Source organism: Ranitomeya imitator, chromosome 1 (assembly GCF_032444005.1).
Source record: "Ranitomeya imitator isolate aRanImi1 chromosome 1, aRanImi1.pri, whole genome shotgun sequence".
In the NCBI taxonomy this organism is placed as follows: domain Eukaryota; kingdom Metazoa; phylum Chordata; class Amphibia; order Anura; family Dendrobatidae; genus Ranitomeya; species Ranitomeya imitator.
In genome coordinates, this window is record NC_091282.1 from 249,335,611 (window position 1) to 249,358,536 (window position 22,926).

General features: G+C 43.0%; 1 protein-coding gene across 2 annotated transcripts in view; it reads left to right on the forward strand.

Moving 5' to 3' along the window:
• RNF34 (ring finger protein 34) overlaps window positions 1-17,969 on the forward strand; it is a 71,401-nt gene extending 53,432 nt beyond the window's left edge. For both annotated transcript variants that reach the window (XM_069755431.1, XM_069755424.1), the window contains 5 exons: window positions 9,676-10,074; window positions 15,756-15,809; window positions 16,053-16,254; window positions 16,417-16,446; window positions 17,537-17,969. In XM_069755431.1, the coding sequence (XP_069611532.1) occupies window positions 9,676-10,074; window positions 15,756-15,809; window positions 16,053-16,254; window positions 16,417-16,446; window positions 17,537-17,724 (873 nt within the window). In that variant the 3' untranslated portion in view covers window positions 17,725-17,969. The remainder of the gene's footprint in view (window positions 1-9,675; window positions 10,075-15,755; window positions 15,810-16,052; window positions 16,255-16,416; window positions 16,447-17,536) is intronic.
• The last annotated feature ends 4,957 nt before the right edge of the window (window positions 17,970-22,926 follow it).

The following is a 22,926-nucleotide window of genomic DNA, read 5'->3' on the forward strand; positions in this document are numbered from 1 at the left end:
GGTATTGTCTGAGAGTAAGCCTGAGCCTATGCAGTGCGACAGGACTATGACTAAAGTAGAACGGCACGAACACAGACGTCTGAACAGACTGTGTTTCTATTGTGGTGATTCTACTCATGCTATTTCTAATTGTCCTAAACGCACTAGGCGGTTCGATAGCTCTGCCGTTATTGGTACTGTACAGTCCAAATTCCTTTTGTCCATTACCTTAATGTGCTCTTTGTCATCATATTCTGTCATGGCGTTTGTGGATTCAGGTGCTGCCCTGAATCTGATGGATTTGGATTATGCTAAACGTTGTGGATTTTTCTTGGAGCCTTTGCGGTGTCCTATTCCGTTGAGAGGAATTGATGCTACACCTTTGGCCAAGAATAAGCCTCAGTACTGGGCCCAGCTGACCATGTGCATGGCTCCTGCACATCAGGAAGTTATTCGCTTTTTGGTACTGCATAATTTGCATGATGTGGTCGTGTTGGGGTTGCCATGGCTACAAACCCATAATCCAGTATTGGATTGGAACTCTATGTCGGTAACCAGCTGGGGTTGTCAGGGAGTACATGGTGATATTCCATTTTTGTCTATTTCGTCATCCATTCCTTCTGACATCCCAGAGTTCTTGTCGGACTTTCAGGATGTATTTGAAGAGTCCAAGTCTGATGCCCTACCTCCGCATAGGAATTGTGATTGTGCTATCGATTTGATTCCTGGTAGTAAATTCCCTAAGGGTCGTTTATTTAATTTGTCCGTACCTGAACACACCGCTATGCGCAGTTATGTGAAGGAGTCCCTGGAGAAGGGACATATTCGCCCATCGTCGTCACCATTGGGAGCAGGGTTCTTTTTTGTAGCCAAGAAGGATGGTTCGCTAAGACCGTGTATTGATTACCGCCTTCTTAATAAGATCACTGTTAAGTTTCAGTATCCCTTGCCATTGATTTCTGACTTGTTTGCTCGGATTAAGGGGGCTAGTTGGTTTACTAAGATTGATCTTCGTGGTGCGTATAATCTGGTGAGAATCAGGCAGGGAGATGAATGGAAAACGGCATTTAATACGCCCGAGGGTCATTTTGAGTATCTGGTGATGCCGTTCGGACTTGCCAATGCTCCATCTGTTTTTCAGTCTTTTATGCATGACATTTTCCGTGAGTATCTGGATAAATTCTTGATTGTTTACTTGGATGACATTTTGATCTTCTCAGATGATTGGGAGTCTCATGTGAAGCAAGTCAGAATGGTTTTCCAGGTACTGCGTGCTAATTCCTTGTTCGTGAAGGGATCAAAGTGTCTCTTCGTTGTGCAGAAAGTTTCATTTTTGGGGTTCATCTTTTCCCCTTCTACTATCGAGATGGATCCGGTTAAGGTTCAGGCCATCCAGGATTGGACTCAGCCGACATCTCTAAAAAGTCTGCAGAAATTCCTGGGCTTTGCTAATTTTTATCGTCGCTTCATCTGTAATTTTTCTAGCATTGCCAGACCATTGACCGATTTGACCAAGAAGGGTGCTGATTTGGTTAATTGGTCTTCTGCTGCCGTGGAAGCTTTTCAGGAGTTGAAGCGTCGTTTTTGCTGTGCCCCTGTGTTGTGTCAACCTGATGTTTCTCTTCCGTTCCAGGTCGAGGTTGATGCTTCTGAGATTGGTGCAGGGGCGGTTTTGTCACAGAGAGGTTCTGGTTGCTCAGTGTTCAAACCATGTGCTTTCTTTTCCAGGAAATTTTCTGCTGCTGAGCGTAATTATGATGTGGGCAACCGAGAGTTGCTGGCCATGAAGTGGGCATTCGAGGAGTGGCGTCATTGGCTTGAGGGTGCTAAGCATCGCGTGGTGGTTTTGACTGATCATAAGAACCTTACTTATCTTGAGTCTGCCAAGCGCTTGAATCCTAGACAGGCCCGTTGGTCGTTATTTTTTGCTCGTTTTGATTTTGTGATTTCATACCTTCCGGGCTCTAGAAATGTGAAGGCGGATGCTCTGTCTAGGAGTTTTGTGCCCGACTCTCCGGGGTTATCTGAGCCGGCGAGTATCCTCAAGGAAGGAGTCATTGTGTCTGCCATCTCCCCTGATTTGCGGAGAGTGTTGCAGAAATTTCAGGCTAATAAACCTGATCGTTGTCCGGCCGAGAAACTGTTCGTCCCTGATAGGTGGACTAGTAAAGTTATCTCTGAACTTCATTGTTCGGTGCTGGCCGGTCATCCAGGAATCTTTGGTACCAGGGAGTTGGTTGCTAGATCCTTCTGGTGGCCATCTCTGTCACGGGATGTGCGTGCTTTTGTGCAGTCCTGTGGAATTTGTGCTAGGGCTAAGCCCTGCTGTTCACGTGCCAGTGGGTTGCTTTTGCCCTTGCCGGTCCCGAAGAGGCCTTGGACACATATTTCGATGGATTTCATTTCTGACCTTCCCGTTTCTCAAAAAATGTCGGTCATTTGGGTGGTCTGTGATCGCTTTTCTAAAATGGTCCATCTGGTGCCCTTGGTTAAATTGCCTTCCTCCTCTGATTTGGTGCCTTTGTTCTTCCAGCATGTGGTTCGTTTACATGGCATTCCTGAGAATATTGTTTCTGACAGAGGTTCCCAGTTTGTCTCGAGGTTCTGGCGAGCCTTTTGTGGTAGGATGGGCATTGACCTATCTTTTTCCTCGGCCTTCCATCCTCAGACTAATGGCCAGACCGAACGAACCAATCAGACCTTGGAAACATATCTGAGATGTTTTGTTTCCGCTGACCAGGATGATTGGGTGTCATTTTTGCCGTTGGCTGAGTTCGCCCTTAATAATCGGGCCAGCTCGGCTACCTTGGTCTCTCCATTTTTCTGCAATTCTGGGTTCCATCCTCGTTTCTCTTCAGGACAGGTTGAGTCTTCGGACTGTCCTGGTGTGGATTATGTGGTGGACAGGTTGCAGCAGATCTGGACTCAGGTAGTGGACAATTTGACCTTGTCCCAGGAGAAGGCTCAGCTTTTCGCTAATCGCAGACGCCGTGTGGGACCCCGACTTCGTGTTGGGGATCTGGTTTGGTTATCTTCTCGTCATATTCCTATGAAGGTTTCCTCTCCTAAATTTAAACCTCGTTTTATTGGTCCGTATAGGATTTCTGAGATTCTCAATCCGGTGTCTTTTCGTCTGACCCTCCCAGACTCCTTTTCCATACATAATGTATTCCATAGGTCGTTGTTGAGGAGATACGTGGCACCTATGGTTCCATCTGTGGAGCCTCCTGCCCCTGTTTTGGTGGAGGGGGAATTGGAGTATATTGTGGAGAAGATTTTGGATTCTCGTGTCTCTAGACGGAAACTCCAGTATCTGGTCAAATGGAAGGGTTATGCTCAGGAAGATAATTCCTGGGTTTTTGCCTCTGATGTCCATGCCCCAGATCTTGTTCGTGCCTTTCATGTGGCTCATCCTGGTCGGCCTGGGGGTTCTGGTGAGGGTTCGGTGACCCCTCCTCAAGGGGGGGGTACTGTTGTGAATTCTGTGGCTGAGTTCACTTCTGTGGTCACAAGTGGTATTGCAGTCTCTGGGCTTCCTCCCTCAGGTGTTTTGGTGAGCTCGTTGGCTGCCTTGCTATTTAGCTCCACCTGAGTCTGTCTTCCTTGCTCCTTGTCAATGTTCCAGTGTTGGATCTGAGCTACTGCATCTTTCCTTGGGCCTGCTGCTCTGCTAGATAAGTGCTTCTAGTTTGTTTTCTGTTTTTTCTGTCCAGCTTGCTATTAACTTTTGCTGGAAGCTCTGAGAAGCAAAGGGGTGCACCGCCGTGCTGTTAGTTCGGCACGGTGGGTCTTTTTGCCCCTTTGCGTGGTTTTCGTTTTAGGGTTTTTTGTAGACTGCATAGTTCTCTTTGCTATCCTCGCTCTGTCTAGAATATCGGGCCTCACTTTGCTGAATCTATTTCATTCCTACGTTTGTCTTTTCATCTTGCTAACAGTCATTATATGTGGGGGGCTGCCTATTCCTTTGGGGTATTTCTCTGAGGTAAGTCAGGCTTGTATTTCTATCTTCAGGCTAGTCAGCTCCTCAGGCAGTGCCGAGTTGCATAGGTAGTTGATAGGCGCAATCCACTGCTGCTTATAGTTGTGTGAGGATAGATCAGGTACTGCAGTCTACAGAGATTCCACGTCTCAGAGCTCGTCCTATTGTTTTTGGTTATTGCCAGATCTCTGTATGTGCGCTGATTACTGCACGCTGTGTTGCCTGATTGCCAGCCATAACATATTTTAACCCCTTCATCACCTTGAGATTTTTAAGTTTTTGCAGTTTCACGGTTTCCTCCACTTATTCCAAGAGCCATAACTTAATTTTTTTTGTTTCCACAGCCGTATGCGCGCTTCTGTTTTTGCTGGGTGAGTTGTACTTTTTGAATGACACCATCCATTTTATCATGTGATGAACTGGAAAGCGGGAAAAAAATTCTAAGTATGCTGAAATTGCAAAAAAATATGCAATTCCTCAGTAATTTTTTGGGGATTTTATTTACCATGTCCACGATATGATAAAACTAACGCAGATGCCAAACATGTATAGTGTTTTTTTTTTGTTTGTTTTTAAGTGGTGAAAAAAATTCTGAAATTTTGTAAGAAAATAAAATTGCTTATGTCACTATTTTTTAGTGACCCGCAAAGTTTATTTTTCGGAATATGGGGCTGTATGAGAGCTTATTTTTTGCGTTGTGAGATGACTTTTTTTTATACCATTTTGGGGTAGATACAATGTTTTGATCGCCTTTTATTGCAATGTTGCGGCGACCAAAAAAACAATAATTCTGGTGGTTTTGATTATTTTTTTTTTCCCATTACGCTGTTTATTGATCTGATTAATTTAATATTTTAATAGATCGGACTTTTATGAACACAGCAATGCCAAATACAGTTGTGTGAAAGTGTTTGCCTTTTCCTGATTTCCTATTCTTTTGCATGTTTGTCACACTTAAATGTTTCAGATCACCAAACAAATTTAAATATTCGATAAAGATAACACAAGTAAACCCAAAATGCAGTTTTCAACTCAAGAACTATACTATTAAGGAAAAAAGAAATCCACAGGGCCCTGTGTGAAAGTGATTGCCCCCTAAACCTAATAACTGGTTGGGTCACTCTTAGCAGCAACAACTGCAATCAAGTGTTTGCAATAAGTCGTTTACAACGGTCTGGAGGAATTTTGGACCACTGATCTTTGCAGAAGTTTTGTAATTCAGCCACATTGGAGAGTTTCTGAGCATGAACTAAATTTTTTTTTATTTTTTTTTTAAAGGTCATGCCACAGCATATCAATCGAATTAAGGTCAGAACTTTGACTACGCCACTCCAAAGTCTTAACTTTGTTTTTCTTAAGCCATTCAGAGGTGGACTTGCTGGTGTATTTTGGATCATTGTCCTGCTGCTTAACCCAAGTGCGCCTCAGATGGCCGGACGTTCTCCTTCAGTATTTTTTGTTAGACAGCAAAATTCAAAGTTCCATTTACCACAGCAAGTCTTCCAGGTTCTGAAGCAGCAAAACAGCCCCAGACCATCACACTACCACCATCACCATATTTTACTGTTGGTATGATGTTTTTTTTCTGAAATGCTGTGTTACGTCTACGCGAGGTGTTTTTGTGTAGTCATTCCAGAGTATTCTCCCAAAAGTCTTTTGGGATCATCAAGATTTTATCTGGCAAAACTGTGACTAGCCTTTATGTTCTTATTGCTCAGCAGTGGTTTTCGTCTTGGAACTTTGCCATGCAGGCCATTTTTTGCTCAGTTTCTTTCTTTTTGTGGACTCGTGAACACTGACCTTAACTGAGGCAAGTGAGGCCTGCAGTTCTTTGGATTCTCTTGTGGGGTCTTTTGTGACCTCTTGGATGAGTCGTCGCTGCACCCTTGGGGTAATTTTGGTTAGGCTAGGTTCACATTTCGTTATGTGAACCTGTTTAACGGACTACGTTACACCGCGGCATAAAGCGGTGTAACGTAGTCCGTTAACGCCGCCATTGATTGTAATGGCGAACGCTTCGCTAGCGCACGCCCACATTGGGTGTGCGCTAGCGATGTGCCGTCATTTGAGTGACGGACCGCGAACGCTGCTTGCGAACGCGATCCCTTTTGGGACATTGCGTTAGCGCAGTCCGTAGCGCTATGCGCTTAACAGACTGCCCTAATGCAATGTGATCCTTGCCTTAGTCAGCCCTCATAGGAACGTTCACCACTATTCCATGTTTTTGCCATTTGTGGATAGTGGATTGCTGGAGTCCCAAAGCTTCAGAAATGGTGTGGTGGGATGCCTAGCTTTGGAGTATCTTTTAGGGTATGTTTCCACCTTCCGTAAAGGCTGCACTTTGGACTCAGCAGATACCCGCTCTGTTCAAAGCGCTGCCAGCTTTTGTACATACGGTGATTCCGCATGTGTTCATTGAACAAAAGTAAGGTCATGTTGATGGGTTGAGAATTTTGAGCAGATTCCAAACCTATATCTTACCACAGTACTCTGACAAGGCATATAAAATATTTTCTCATTTACAAATTATGGAAAAGATACAAACAATATAATAAATGGGCCTTGGTTTTAAAAGCCACAGCATTTTCACTAGTAAACCCACAGATTAGCTCAGGTTTCCACGGTCCGGATTGGCATCGCTTTGGACACAGCTCCGTCCAAAGCGCTGCCGGCTTTTGTACATGCGGTTATTCCGCATGTGTTCATTGAACACATGCAGAATCATCGCATCCTATACATAGGATGATGCTATTTATCTTGCGAAGACTAAATGTCTCCGCAAGATAAATAGATATGCTGTGGTCTATAAAGATGTGCCGCATGTGCGTATACGCAGGTCTGCCACCTTCATCTTTGAATGCATAGTGGAGATGGGATTTCATAAAATCCCATCCACTATGCTGTAACACAGCGACCAATCCGCAGCAAGTACTGAACTTGGAAACATACCCTAAGTCTATTTCACTTTGTCAGGCATGTCCTATTTAAGTGATTTCTTGACTTAGTACAGGTATGGCAGTAATTAGGTCTGGGTGTGGCTAGGGAATTTGAACTCCACTTCCCAAAGATATGATAAACCACAGTTATGGTAATTTATGTTTTAAGGGGTGGAGGGCACAATCACTTTTTCACACAGGACCCTGTAGGTTTGGAATTCTTTTTACCTTAATAACAAAGACCTTCATTTAACCCCTTACTGCCATCGGACGGAATAGTATATCCGATGGCAGTGTCCTCCGCTTTGATGTGGGCTCCAGCGGTGAACCCGCATCAAAGCCGGGACATGTCAGCTGTTTTGAACAGCTGACATGTGCCCGCAAAAGGCGCGGGTGGAATTGCGATCCATCTGCATCTATTAACTAGTTAAAACTCTGACAGCGGCATTTAACAAGCACTTCCGGCCATGCGGCTGGAAATGCGTGCATCGGTGTCCCCGTCACATGATTGGGGGTCATCAGTGCGTTAGCATGACATCCAGAGGTCTCCTGAAGACCCTATGGTTGTTGATGCCGAATTCCTATGAGCGCCACCCTGTGGTCGGCGCTCATAGCAAGTCTGTAATTCTGCTACATAGAGGCGATCTGAGCATCACCTCTATGTATCAGAGCTGATCAAGTTGTGGCAGCTTCTAGTCTCCCTATTGGCTATTGAACATGCCAAAAGTAAAAAAAATAAATAAATAAAACTTCAAATCACCCCCCTTTCGTCCCATTCAAAATAAAACAATAAAAAAAAAATCAATCCTACGCATATTTGGTATCGCCACGTTCAAAATAGCCTGATGCATCAATGAAAAAAAAGGATTAACCTGATCGTTAAACAGCGTAGTGATAAAAAAAAGGCAAACCACCAGAATTACGTTTTTTGGTCGCCACGACATTGCAATGCAGTGCAATAATAGGCGATCAAAAGAACGTATCAGCACCAAAATGGGATAATTAAAAATGTCAGCTCGGCACGCAACAAATAAGCCCTCGCCCAACCCGAAATCACAAAAATGGAGACCCTATGGGCATCGGAAAATTGTGCAAATTTTTTTTTTCTTACCACTTAGATAAAAAAGAAACTAAACATGTTTGGTGTCTGAACTCGTAATGACCTTGAGAATCACAATGGCAGGTCAGTTCTAGCATTTAGTGAACCTAGCAAAAAAGCCAAACAAAAAACAAGTGTGGGATTGCACTTTTTTTTGCAATTTCAACGTACTTTTTTCTAGTACACAACCAACATGGTAAAACCAATGATGTAATTCAAAAGTACAACTCATCCCGTAAAAAATAAGCCCTCACATGGCCATATTGATGGAAAAATAAAAAAGTTATGGCTCTGGGAAGGAGGGGAGCGAAAAACGAAAACACAAAACTGAAAAAAGCTTCGGGGGTTAAGGGGTTAAAACTGCATTTTGTGTTTTACTTGTGTTATCTTTGTCTAATATTTAAATTTGTTGGGTGATCTGACCCATTTAGGTATGACAAATATGTAAAAGAATAGGAAATCAGGAAGGGGTAAGCACTCTTTCACACAACTGTATGTGTATTTTTTTTTTCATTGTTTATTTTTAATGTGGTGAAAGAATGTAATTTTATTTTATTTTTTTGTCATATTTTTAAAACTTTTTTTTTTTTGTCACTTTTTGCTGTATTGAACAGTCCTCTTAGGAAACTGTTAGAAGTTTGTGCTATAGATGGCAATGCATCAGCACTGCTATGTATAGCAGAAATCATGATTTCCTATAAACGCCAGCTACGGGCGAGTGTTCACAGGAAGATTGTAATGACAGGCATGGGGGTCATCAGCAGATCCCCGAATGTCTTGACAACCCATGTGCGCCCCGCAATCACATGACAGGGGCGCCGATGAGTGTGATGAATGAAGTGGCCGACGCTTGTTAAATCCCGCTATTAGCCTCCCTGTGGATGTTAAAGGCACATGATGGCTTATTAAATCAATCATCATGTGTGGGGAAAGATGTGGGCTCAGCGTGCAAGTTCGCATCAAAGTCAGGGATAGGACCTTTGACGTAAATGTACATCAAAGGTCATGAAGGGGTGAAACCTGTCATGAGGATTTTGTACTTAACCATTGGCATTATTTACAGGCGCTTTCATGCGTTTCTGAGAAATCGAACGTTTAAATCATATGCAAATGAGCTTCTAGTGCTTTCAAAGTGTGACATGGCATTTGCTGTTCTACTGGCTTCCCTCAGTACTTAATGCCTGCCTCTGGTTTCAGACTGACGGTTTCCTCTTCTTTCAGTGACTTGCCCCCCCCTTCCCCCCAACCAAGAGGTCATGCCACTGGCGTCCATGCCTGGCGCGGTGCATGCGCACCAAGGGCCTCGTGACATTGAAGACAATGTGCATTGATCTGCGCATTCTCCAGCCTCCATATGAGCGGGCGAGTGGCGTGAAATGTGTAGCAGTGAACAAGTGTCAGCAACGCATCAGAGGAGGCAAATAACTGAAACAAGAGTGACCTGTCAATCAGACACAGGAGGCAGGCTGTGAGTAAGGAGAGCAGCAAGTGCAATATCCCAAGCACTCGCAACTCATTTCCATAAGAATTCAAAGCTGGATTTCTCAGAAACTGCAATACTGATCTCATAGGATGTTCTCATTATATCACTGTTCTCAGCGGTCTGTACACCAATACGTACATCACTGGATGATTGGAAGAGAGTAGGTGCTAATAACCAACCATGCTCTTCTGTCTTACAGCATGTCTGTTGTGACTGCAAAAAAGACTTTTGCTCAGTGTGCTCCACACTTCAGGAAAACCTCAGGCGTTGCAGTATTTGCCACTTGCTACAGGAGACAGCATTTCAGCGGCCCCAGTTAATGAAGCTGAAAGTGAAAGACCTACGTCAATACCTTACGCTAAGGAACATCCCTACCGAGAGCTGTCGGGAGAAGGAAGACTTGGTGGAGCTGGTGCTGTGCCACCATGACTCGTGTCCTGAAGAGGAGATGGATGTTAGCACAGACGGCACTACACGATCGCAGTCCTCTGCCTTCTCTTTCTTTACAGCTTTATCTGCGCCTTCATCTTCCGTATCTTCATCTCAGGGAGAATTATCAGACAGAAGTGTGAGCTTGGGCAGTGGATCTACATCCCAGGTACCACAGCAACCTTGATGCATTGCAGTCACAATGGGGATTTGGGTGTATGTATTTGCCTTATATCAGCAGAAATGCTAATATGATAAATGAAAGCAACTTGAATCCTATCATAATCATAAAATGAGTCCTTTCCCAGAGTGCAGCCTACCAGAATAAGCTGGAAAAAAGCAATGATTTTCCGCTCTTTGCTTCATATTATTATTATTATTTTTTTTTTTAGAATGATCATTGTTCATAGGTCATCACATGCCAGGAGCACTGAGCTGTAGGATCTGTTCACATCTGCTTTGTAGGGATCATCTACAGCAGAGCCCAACTTTCACCAGAACACTGTCCAACATTAGTTTTCATTGTGTAGCTGTAAGGTGTTTTTCTCCACAGTGTCCTCTTATAAGACTAGATTTTTAAGGGGCTCTGAGGCGGAGCGCTGGTCTTGTGTATATGATCAGTCTCCATAAAACTGTATAGTGTGCCAATTCCACTTTCATTTGGTTGTCCTAGTTGGGCTCTGTCCACATTGCATTACACCACATTAGGATGATTTCTTAACATACACTTCCAACACAAGGCTTCATCATAGATTGCTTAGGTATCCTATATTGTTTATCATTTAATTATTTAAAAAAATAATGTTATATATATGTATATATATCTATCACGCATTGTATATAATATGTATAATACAAAAATATATTCAGTATAGTATATGTATAATATGAAAAAACTAAAGATTAGATGTGTATGCTCAGTCTGGTCTGCTTTTCTAGGGACGGTAGTTAAAAACTGGTAACACTATGGATACTTTTGATGTGTTCACCAGGAGCTTTTCCTACTGTATTCCTCAAGGATAATTGAACACAATGAGGCATATTTATCAAGCTAAATGCACCAGGCTTACTTTGCACTAAAAAACAGTTTTTCTTGACATGCACCACATTTGGTATGTGTTTTAGACCCCTTTTTGTACCTTGTCCAACAAGGGGAAGTAGCCTCACCGAGAAAACGAACATAGCCTAACATGTGACCCCCATGCGACCAAAAATGTGTCAACTTTTTGGCACACAGTAAGCAACTCATATGTTGTATAAATTTAGGGGCCAATTCATGAAAGAGTTTGCACCAGAATCCTGTTGTAAAACTATTTAAAGGGGTTGTTCACTACTGCAATAACTCCTTCTCAAAATCCGTATGTTTGCCCCTAGTTTATTATTTTACTGAGGGCAAACATACAAGAAGAAACAGCGATGTCACCACGCCCACCCGACCTGACCAGCCTGATTGACAGGCGAAAAAACGGCGACTTTGGTAATGTATTTCGCAGCATAGGGGGGGAATCGGGGTACACTACATACACTATTGTAACGCACAGCGCAGGCCCTATTTAACAGTATTTTTATCTCAATCTGAAAAAACGGGGTGACAGGTTCCCTTTAAAGCTGTCACCCATTGAGGGTAGAGCGAGCAGAGTTACAATCTGCAAGTAGGGACACTTAAAGAGGCATTCTCCTTGATGAGACAAGATTTAAGGAAGGTAAATGAGAGAATAGTGGAAGTGGAAAATGGTGTCAGCGATATAGAGGGCCAGACCTCACTAAAGATATGAGACGACATGTTAATCAGATTTAACGCTCCATCTTTTACAGTGGCGCTTAGGAAAAAGATTGCAATGCTGAGGCCTGTTTCCTACGTCCAGGTGTGACTCAATAGGATGCCTAGCAGGCGATAATACTTTGGAGTACTGCACATTTCATAGCAAGTAATAGCTATTGCAATTGCAAGGGGCACACGAAATTGTATCTCATTATAATAAAGTTTTACTGAAGAAAAAAAAATATGCAGTGTGTGTGTATGTACGTATATATATATTGTATTATTTTAAATGGGTTACTATAAAGAGTGAATGCTTGCTACCACCACCACCTTAAATGACCCAAGAATGTCACCTTTTTTTTTACACCTAGGAAAACATTGCAAAGAAGAGGGAAATATTTTTGGGTGGTTGTTTTTTTTTTTTTTTTTTTCGAGAGGTGTGAGAAGGTACATTCTCTATGAAATAATATGAAAATTAAAAATTAGTTTTGCGAAAAGGGTGGCAAAAATACATCCCAGTTCACAAAAAAGAAGCCCCCCTGCAACTAACCAAGGGAGAAAATATTAAAATGATATGGTTCTTGGAAAACACCAAAATGACTCGGATGTAGTTTTCTATAAATGACTTTTCTCCCTGCATAGGCTTCTGTTTAAAAAAAAAAAAAAAACACCAAAACCGATCTTTACATACCCTCTGCTGCTCCACTGCCAGTTCACCGCTGCCTCCAGTCTTTGTTTATTGGCTGTAGCAGTGGCGTAACGATTAACATGCACATCTGTGCTGCAACCAGTCACTGAGCCCAGCGGTTCATGTTGTCAGCGGAGATACTGAGCCCAATGATTGGCTGCAGTGGTCACATGTGCTGTAGTCACGACATTATCACTGCAGCCAGTAAAAATAATGTGGAGGCAGCGGTGAAGAGCCAACACTGGACTCGTCGGGGGTATGAGAAGCTATTTTTGTTTTTTGTATGCAGTAAAAAAGTTAATGGTAAACCAATTTAATGATTGAAAGGCCATCGTGAGTTAAAGCTATTAGTGACTACTAAGCTTCTGCTTGCCTGAAGGAAGAGCATTTACTGCCAACACATGAAAGGATTATTCTTGGTGAGGATAATAAAGATATATTCCATGTTGCAGATGTGTACCAAAAATGTCAGTATCAATCATCTTATTAGGGTTGTTAGGTGGCAAAAAATGAAGATTTCTACACGCCCCATTCAGATGAGTAGAACAGTTTATAGAAATGTGTGAAACAAATCTGTCGTGTGAATTCATGCTTAGACTATCCGCTCATTACACTGCACGAATCATCAAAATCTTAGAGTTCTCATGGAAGAGGTTATATACTGTACAGTCTTTTCTATCGATGCAGCAATATTTAGTTTAGCAACATAATTGACCCGTTTACATAAACTCAATATAATATTAGACTATTAGGAAAAAAAATCCCATATTTTTAATTTCAGTATGGACCTTAAGTAGATAGTGAGGTCCAGTCTTAGTCAGTCTGGTAGGACCCAAGTAGGAAAAGTTTTCGACCCTGTGAGATGACCACCACAACTCACTCTTGTTCCTCATCTGCTGCCTAATAGAGGTCATACCCATTCTATTGCAGTTCCCCCAACACCCCATACTTATTACTCAGCTAGACCGAGCATGCATAAGAGTTCTCAATGGGGAGAGAGAACAAAGAATGAAAGTTGCAAACCATGACGAAGCTGTCCCTGGGGCTTTGGCTGTCCCAGCTGATATAATTGTCCTTGGTCAGATGGATATCTGTTGCGGTTCATAGTCGTCTTTAATTATCTTGCCAGTGTAAGAAGTGCGGAGCTGATATTTAGTCTGTTACATTATTATTAGTAATGAGCGAACATGCTTGGATAAAGTGCTATCTGAGCATGCTCGGGTGTTAACCGAGTGACTTTGCCTTGCTTGAATATGTTCGAGTTCCTGCGGCTGCATGTCTCGTGGACGTTCAAAATCCGCAACACATATAGACATTGCCTAACAAATAGCCAATCCCTGTATGTGTTGCGGCTGTCGAACAGCTGCGAGACATGCAGCCAAGGGGACTCTAACATGTTTTTTGAACACGCCAAAGATATTCGATTAGCACCCAAACATGCTCCGATAACTCCGTATCCAAGCACGTTTGCTCATCACTAATTGTTACATAAAGATTGGAGCAGCTATTTGTGCAAAATCGTGATCAGTTGTCAATTTCTGAATGTAAAGCATAGGTTCAGACTGGCTGAGATTTGCTGTAATCCAGTTACATTTCTTACTCTCTACCTTTGCTAGCATTAAGGCTATGTGCACACGTTAAGGATATTTCGCGTTTTTTTTTGCGATAAAAATGCATAAAAAATGCATACATATGCATCCTATCATTTAGAATGCATTCTGCAATTTTTGTGCACATGATGCGTTTTTTTCTGCGAAAAAAACCGCATCGCGGTAAAATAAGCAGCATGTTCATTAATTTTGCAGATTTTTCGCGTTTTTCCCGCTTTTTAATGCTTTGGGGAAAAACGCCAAAAACGCACACAAAATGCGAAAAAAACAAATGCGGATATCTGGCAGAAATGTCTGTTTTTTGTCAAATTTCTGCAAGAAATTCTTACGTGTGCACATACCCTAAAGTTTTATTCCCATCTTCATAGATGGATATTGTCAGCTAGTGCTTGTAAATATAAGTACTTCTGAAATTTACTGTTTATTACACTTTGCCACCGTTCTTGAGATATTAAACGTTTTTTGCTTACAGCTTGTTATCTAGGGGACAGACCACCAATGCTGTTTAGCAACAGTGGCCGAATAAGCTGAGTGCTTTTCTATTGCGAATTGTAAGTGCTGCTTTGAAGCTGACCAGGATTACTGAAGCGGCCTCTTGGTTCCAAATATTGGCCATCTGCATTGCAGCACTTACAAGCTAGACTGCAGCGGCGGTCGGACTCTTAGGCAACGAGCTATATATAAAAGAAAAATGTTTAATATCTTAAGAGTGACTGCAAATGCTAATAAACTGTACATTGAAAAAAATGTTTGATTGTGCAAGCACTCACACTGGTAATGCTTTTTTTCATTTAAAATCATTTCTGGAGGCCAATTCTCAGGAAGATCTATGTCCGGCCCATAGATCTTAACTCATTAACATATGAAGAAACGTGGCTTTCTCTGGAATAAGTCATCAGAGCCCAGTTATCAATTTGGTCATCTTTCCATGACCTACATGCCCATATAGACGGCTTAGGAGGGTTGATCCTACTGACTGATTCCCTTTAAAGGGAACCTGTCACCCCAAAAATCGTGGGTGAGGTAATCCCACCGGCATCAGGGGCTTATCTGCAGCATTCTGTAATGCTGTAGATAAGCCCCCGATGTTACCTGAAAAAGGAGAAAAAGACGTTATATTATACTCACCCAGGGGCGGTCCCGCTGCTGGTCAGGTCGGATGGGCGTCTCCGGTCCGCTGTGGCGCCTCCTATCTTCTTTCCATGACGTCCTCTTCTGATCTTCAGCCACGGCTCCGGCGCAGGCGTACTTTGCTCTGCCCTGTTGAGGGCAGAGGATAGTACTGCAGTGCGCAGGCGCCGGAAAGGTCAGAGGCCCGGCGCCTGCGCAGTGCAGTACTTTGTCTGCATAATATAACGTCTTTTTCTCCTTTTTCAGGTAACATCGGGGGCTTATCTACAGCATTACAGAATGCTGCAGATAAGCCCCTGATGCCGGTGGGATTACCTCACCCGCGATTTTCGGGGTGACAGGTTCCCTTTAATAATTACTAAGAATGTGATAAGTAATGGTCTGTTGAGAGCAGCTGTTAATATAAAATTGATATTCTGTCTTGCCGAGAAAGAATGTTTCCATTCATGGAGAGTATATGCATTTACTAAAACTGACATTTTGGGAGTGGGAGCAGGCCCTTTTTAATAGTGTAACCGCTCCTATCTCTCTCTATGAATCATTCTTGGCTTTATGGAGGCATCAGAAGCCATATGCTCATATCTTTTATGTGCTGAGTCAGTCAGTAACTGTATGTCTTGTAAAACACTTCTTTGCTTATGCTGTATCTTTATTTCTAGGGAACAAGTGAAACCATATCCATAACATCTGATACCGACACCACAGACTTGCTGGTGAGTACTGTTGGCCATTTCCGAAAAAAGGGCGGGATAATGTCAAGTGACGTTGTAAGTGCTTCTAAATAATTCAGGGTTGTACGCCACCTGCCCAATGCACTGAGGAGTAAGGGGCACACGTGATTATTGTCATGATCACTTGGTAATAGCACACTGGGAATCTGTCGTAGTTGTCCGATGTCTCGTAGCCACTATAATTTCCCCAAACCTTGCATTCTAATAAGTGGTTTATTCTCTAAGGCTAATGACCTATCAAAGAAACAAGCCAGAGCATCATTGTCAGACTTATCAACGCTGGAGGAAATAGAAGGGCTAACTATTCGACAGCTAAAAGAAATTTTGGCCCGCAACTTTGTCAACTACTCAGGATGCTGCGAGAAATGGGAACTTGTGGAGAAAGTGAACAGACTGTACCGCGAGAATGAAGAAAACAGAAAGTCGCGTACGTTGAGTTTTTGTTTTCTATCACTTTTATTTAGTACACAGAATTGTACTAGTCTACTCCATGGAGCATTGAATTATAGTTTACACATTAATTTACATTTATCTTTTAATACCATGTTTACTCATTTCATAAGTCTTTTTTTTCTTGCTTTCTTTTCAGTGGAAAGCTTAGAATCCAGACATGACCCAGGTTAGTCAGTTGTATTTTTTTTTCAATTCTCATTATTTTTCCTATCTAGAAATGGGAAATGCATTAGCGTTTTGAAGGGTCACTTCCTGTTGACCTTATTGACAGTTTGAACCAGCCGCATGGCAGTGCCACTGGCCCGAATTGTGCGCTCGCAGATTGTGCAAGCATCAGTGGAGCACAAGAGGCACTGAAGTACTTGCAAGCTCTATAGAAAAGATTGTGTAGGCATGATCCTTGCCCAGAAGAAGGGTCAAGGCCACAGGCTGGTGATCTGGGAATAAATAGTGATAAGCGAATATATACTTGTTACTCGAGTGTCCTCAGAGTATTTTTTAGCGCTCGGAGATTTAGTTTTTCTTGCCGCAGCTGAATGATTTACATCTGTTAGCCAGCATAAGTACATGTGGGTGTTGCCTGGTTGCTAGGGAATCCCCACATGTAATCAAGCTGGCTAGTAGCTGTAAATCATTCAGCTGCCGCGATGAAAACTAAATCTCCGAGCACTAAAAAATACTCGGAAGACACCCGAGCGTGCTCGGGAAAACCCGAGCAATGAGTACACTCGCTCATCACTATCAAGGAGCAATAGATGATCACATGCAAAAAGAAGTATGGATTATATGGTTAGTTTGAAAGGTGGGATGAGGTGGAGGAGAGTTGAAATGCTCTGACACATTCCCTTTAAGCATTGTTGGATTATCTCCACAGACTTAACTGACCTAAGGGTTATGGTTTTTTTTTACTTTCTCATTAGTTTATTTTTTGACAATTATAGTAAGTGCTACCAAAGTGATTTTAACACCTAGTAATCAAATAAATTGTGCTGGTAGAATGTAAAGCTGGATATGGATGTTTCCTTACTACCCAAACTTTCTCAGTTGTATAATCCTGTACACTGAGGAATGTTGGAAAACGGTTGTGACCAGTCAACTTTAGTAAATGCTGCCATTGAAAACTGTATTGTTGTCCAGTACAATCTCGTGATCCCTACCATGAGGTATCACATCTCTAGCCACTGTTATCGACCTTCGTATTAGTTATTCATACATTCGTCTCCAACCCTCTTCCACCATGTTATTTCTTTTTTCAGACAGGGATCGGCTACAGTTGACTGGTAACGATGATAACCTTTGTCGCATCTGCATGGACGCCGTTATTGACTGTGTTCTCCTGGAGTGCGGCCATATGGTGACCTGCACAAAATGTGGCAAGAGAATGAGCGAATGTCCCATCTGCCGACAGTACGTGGTGCGGGCTGTTCATGTCTTCAAGTCTTAAGCGTCCAGACCAAATAAAATACAAGTGCGTGACGGTTCTATGCCCTGGGGATCAAAGTGTGTACAAAGAATCCTGGTTATATGTATAATGTTTGAGTGAACTGCTAGATGTGTTTTGTACTAAATTAACAGGTAGGTTTTGTTTATGAGCTACATGAGGTTTGGTCAGACAAAATGCATGCGTGTGTTTGTGACTCTGGAATGGATGACGATTCTTATCAATAAAATCGATATACTTGTTGGAAACTCGACTCATTGCGCATTCAGAAAGTGAGATTTTGATCATTTGGAATTCTGTTGAAGAAAAAAAAAAATTGAATTATTTGTATCTAAGAGGACCGGTGTCTTAAAGGGGTTGTCCACCAATCTAACAACCCCTTCTCAATCATGTTGCCTCCTTGTAAAATAATGACACTTGTACTTGTCGCTCTTACAGCAGTATCAGCACTGGCTTTCGTGCAGCTCCCATGACCTTATGTCAAATGATCCCTGTGGCGAATCAGCGGCCTCTGCACTGTCTCCTTCTTCGGACGTAATTGACATCAGGAGGAGGGTTCACACTGCATTAGCAGCAGCCCGTTCAGCACATACGCTAACGGGATGCTGTAACGCAAGTGCTGACGTTTACATCGCGCTAGCGCAGATAGAGCATCTGCTTGCTCTAACAGTGACTGACCCGGAATCACTGCAGCCCGCGTCTCAGGGTCAGTCACTCAATGACGGCACATCCCTAGCGCATGCCCATGGGTGTGCGCTAGCGATGCGTCCGACATTGCTTTCAATGGCGGCGTTAACGGACTACGTTACACCGCGTTATGCCACGGTGTAACGTAGTCCGTTTAACGTACCACCATAACGCAATGTTAACCCAGGGTTAGAGCTGCGGCTGCTCTCGCTTTCTCTGGATATATCAGATTTGTCCGATAGAGGAGATCATGTGACATAACTTTTTTTTTTTTTCTTTTCATATCGGTATCTATATTTAAAAAAGAAAAACCTGATATAAACTGTAATTTTTTTTTTATGGCACATTTCCATTAAAGGGGTTGTCCAGTGCTCAGACAACCTTTTCTTAATCACGGTTTCCCCCAAGTAAAATATTAACAGTATACTCAACTCTGTTGCGGTTCCAGCAGTGTCTGCATTGGCTCTCCCGAGTCTTACATGACATTATTATTTTCCTTAGTGGAAAACGGTGACTGATAAGGGGTTGTCCAAGCAGTAGACAACCGCTTTAATGGGAATGTGCCATCAAAAAATAACAACATGGTTTAAATCAGGTTTTGCTTCTTTTTTTTTTCTTTAAATATAGATTGTGATATGGAAAAGAAAAAGAGAAACTTGCAATGCTGACACTGGCCATTAAATTCATACTTTGTTCCACACACATTTCTTTTCAGCAGACTCCTTATCATAACATAAAATTTCAGTGAAAGGTAACACCTCAAGAAACAAAAGAAAACACTGGATCCATCAGTACTCCTTTCTCTGCCTTGACAATTACCTCTGCCGAAATGAGAGTATTCTCAGTAAAGGTACCTTCACACTAAACGACGCTGCAGCGATCCAGACAACGATCCGGATCGCTGTTTGGTCGCTGGAGAGCTGTCACACAGACCGCTCTCCAGCGACCAACGATGCCGGTAACCAGGGTAAACATCGGGTTACTAAGCGCAGGGCCGCGCTTAGTAACCCGATGTTTACCCTGGTTACCATCCTAAAAGTAAAAAAAACAAACGCTACATACTTACCTACCGCTGTCTGTCCTCGGCGCTCTGCTTCTCTGCTCTGGCTGTGCGTGCCGGGCAGCCGGAAAGCAGAGCGGTGACGTCACCGCTCTGCTTTCCGGCCGCTGTGCTCACAGCCAGAGCAGAGAAGCAGAGCGCCGGGGACAGACAGCGGTAGGTAAGTATGTAGCGTTTGTTTTTTTTACTTTTAGGATGGTAACCAGGGTAAACATCGGGTTACTAAGCGCGGCCCTGCGCTTAGTAACCCGATGTTTACCCTGGTTACCAGCGAAGACATCGCTGAATCGGTGTCACACACGCCGATTCAGCGATGTCAGCGGGAGAGCCAGCGACCAAAGAAAGTTCTGGCCCTCTAGCCCCGACCAACGACATCACAGCAGGATTCTGATCGCTGCTGCGTGTCAAACTGAACGATATCGCTAGCGAGGACGCTGCAACGTCACGGATTGCTAGCGATATCGTTTAGTGTGAAGGTACCTTAAGGCTACTGTATGTGCCGACAATGAGTTTTGGTGAGTTTTCATGGCTTATTTTTGCTATATTAACCCCTTCAAGTCGCTGCCCTTTTTCGTTTTTGCGTTTTCATTTTTCACTTCCCTCCTTCCCAGAGCCATAACTTTTTTTATTTTTCCGTCAATATGGTCATGTGAGGGCTTATTTTTTGCGGGACGAGTTGTACTTTTGAATGACACCATCGGTTTTACCATATCTTTTACTAGAAAGCGGGAAAAAAATTCCAAATGCGGTGAAATTGCAAAAAAGTGCAATCCCACACTTGTTTTTTGTTTGGCTTTTTTGCTAGGTTCATTAAATGCTAAAACTGACCTGATATTATGATTCACCAGGTCATTACAAGTTCATAGACATCTAACATATCTAGGTTATTTTTTATCCAAGTGGTGAAAAAAAATTCAAACCTTTGCTTAAAAAAAAAAGTGCCATTTTCCGATACCCAAAGCGTCTCCATTTTTCGTGATCTGGGGTCGGGTGAGGGCTTATTTTTTGCGTGCCGAGCTGACGTTTTTAATGATACCATTTCGGTGCAGATGCGTTCTTTTGATCGCCAGCTATTGTATTTTAATGCAATATCACGGCGACCAAAAAAAACGTAATTCTGGCGTTTCGGATTTTTTTCTCACTATGCTGTTTAGCGATCAGGTTAATGCTTTTTTTTATTGATAGATCGGGCGATTCTGAACGCGGCGATACCAAATACATGGGGCGAAAGGGGGGTGATTTAAACTTTTATATTTTTTTCATATTTTTAAAAACATTTTTTTTTTACTTGTGCCATGCTTCAATAGCCTCCATGGGAGGCTAGAAGCTGGCATAGCCTGATCGGCTCTGCTACATAGGAGCGATCCTCAGATCGCTGCGATGTAGCTGAAATGCAGGTGTGCTGTGAGCGCCGACCACAGGGTGGCGCTCACAGCAGGCCGGCATCAGTAACCATAGAGGTCTCAAGGACCTCTATGGTTACCTTCCTGATGCATCGCCGACCCCCGATCATGTGACGGGGGTCGGCGATGACATCATTTCCGTCCGGAAGCGCCGGTTAAATGCCGTTGTCTGCGTTTGACAGCGGCATTTAACAGGTTAATAGCGGCGGGTGAATAGCGATTTCACCCGCTGCTATTGCGCGCACATGTCAGCTGTACAAAACAGCTGACATGTCGCGACTTTGATGTGGGCTCTCCGCCGGAGCCCACATCAAAGGGGGTGACACGGCATGCGCAGTAATAGTACGGCGCATGTTGTGAAAGGGTTAAATATGCAGCGTCTTACAGTTCCAGCAGAGTGGGTGGGATTTATAGAAATTTCCAGCCAACTGTGCTTCTATTTTTTACTTGTAGTAAACTGACCTGCGGTTCGTCTATCAAATCCGCTACATGTCAATTTCTCTTCTGGGCACATGGAGTTCTATGTGAAGATTTTTCTCATAGAATTGTATTAGATGCAGAAAATCCACAAGTAAAAAAAGACACATGCATTTTTAGTGCATTTGGATGGTGGAAATGGATGTAATCTACATGTGACTATATCAATAAAGTTTTGTCTAAGCCAAATACCAGAAAATATCAAAAACAAAGCAGCTTTATTTAAACCTCACGTAGCAAGAAGGAAAAAAGGATAAAAGCTAATGTAAAAATAGGCACTTAAATTAGGTTATTTGCATTTTTTCATTGTTTTTTAACAGGTGCAGAAAATCTGCATCATCAAAAGCTCATCATGGGAATGCAACCTTCAATGCCATGCAATAATCAAGTTATTTTATCTTTGCTAATGACCCATGTGCTCGAAGGGAATAGGTGTCTGATACAGTGCCTACAAGTAGTATTCAACCCCCTGCAGATTTAGCAGGTTTACACATTTGGAATTAACTTGGCATTGTGACATTTGGACTGTAGATCAGCCTGGAGGTGTGAAATGCACTGTAGCAAAAAAGAATGTTATTTCTTTGTTTATTTTTTTTTTAAATTGTGAAAAGTCTTTTCAGAGGGTCATTTATTATTCAACCCCTCAACCCACCAGAATTCTGTTTGGTTCCCCTAAAGTATTAAGAAGTAGTTCAGGCACAAAGAACAATGAGCTTCACATGTTTGGATTAATTATCTCTTTTTCCAGCCTTTTCTGACTATTTAAGACCCTCCCCAAACTTGTGAACAGCACTCATACATGGTCAACATGGGAAAGACAAAGGAGCATTCCAAAGCCATCAGAGACAAGATCGTGGAGGGTCACAAGGCTGGCAAGGGGTACAAAACCCTTTCCAAGGAGTTGGGCCTACCTGTCTCCACTGTTGGGAGCATCATCCGGAAGTGGAAGGCTTATGGAACTACTGTTAGCCTTCCACGGCCTGGACAGCCTTTGAAAGTTTCCTCCCGTGCCGAGGCCAGGCTTGTCCGAAGAGTCAAGGCTAACCCAAGGACAACAAGGAAGGAGCTCCGGGAAGATCTCATGGCAGTGGGGACATTGGTTTCAGTCAATACCATAAGTAACGTACTCCACCGCAATGGTGTCCGTTCCAGACGAGCCCGTAAGGTACCTTTACTTTCAAAGCGTCATGTCAAGGCTCGTCTACAGTTTGCTCATGATCACTTGGAGGACTCTGAGACTGACTGGTTCAAGGTTCTCTGGTCTGATGAGACCAAGATCGAGATCTTTGGTGCCAACGACACACGTGACGTTTGGAGACTGGATGGCACTGCATACGACCCCAAGAATACCATCCCTACAGTCAAGCATGGTGGTGGCAGCATCATGCTGTGGGGCTGTTTCTCAGCCAAGGGGCCTGGCCATCTGGTCCGCATCCATGGGAAGATGGATAGCACGGCCTACCTGGAGATTTTGGCCAAGAACCTCCGCTTCTCCATCAAGGATCTTAAGATGGGTCGTCATTTCATCTTCCAACAAGACAACGACCCAAAGCACACAGCCAAGCAAACCAAGGCCTG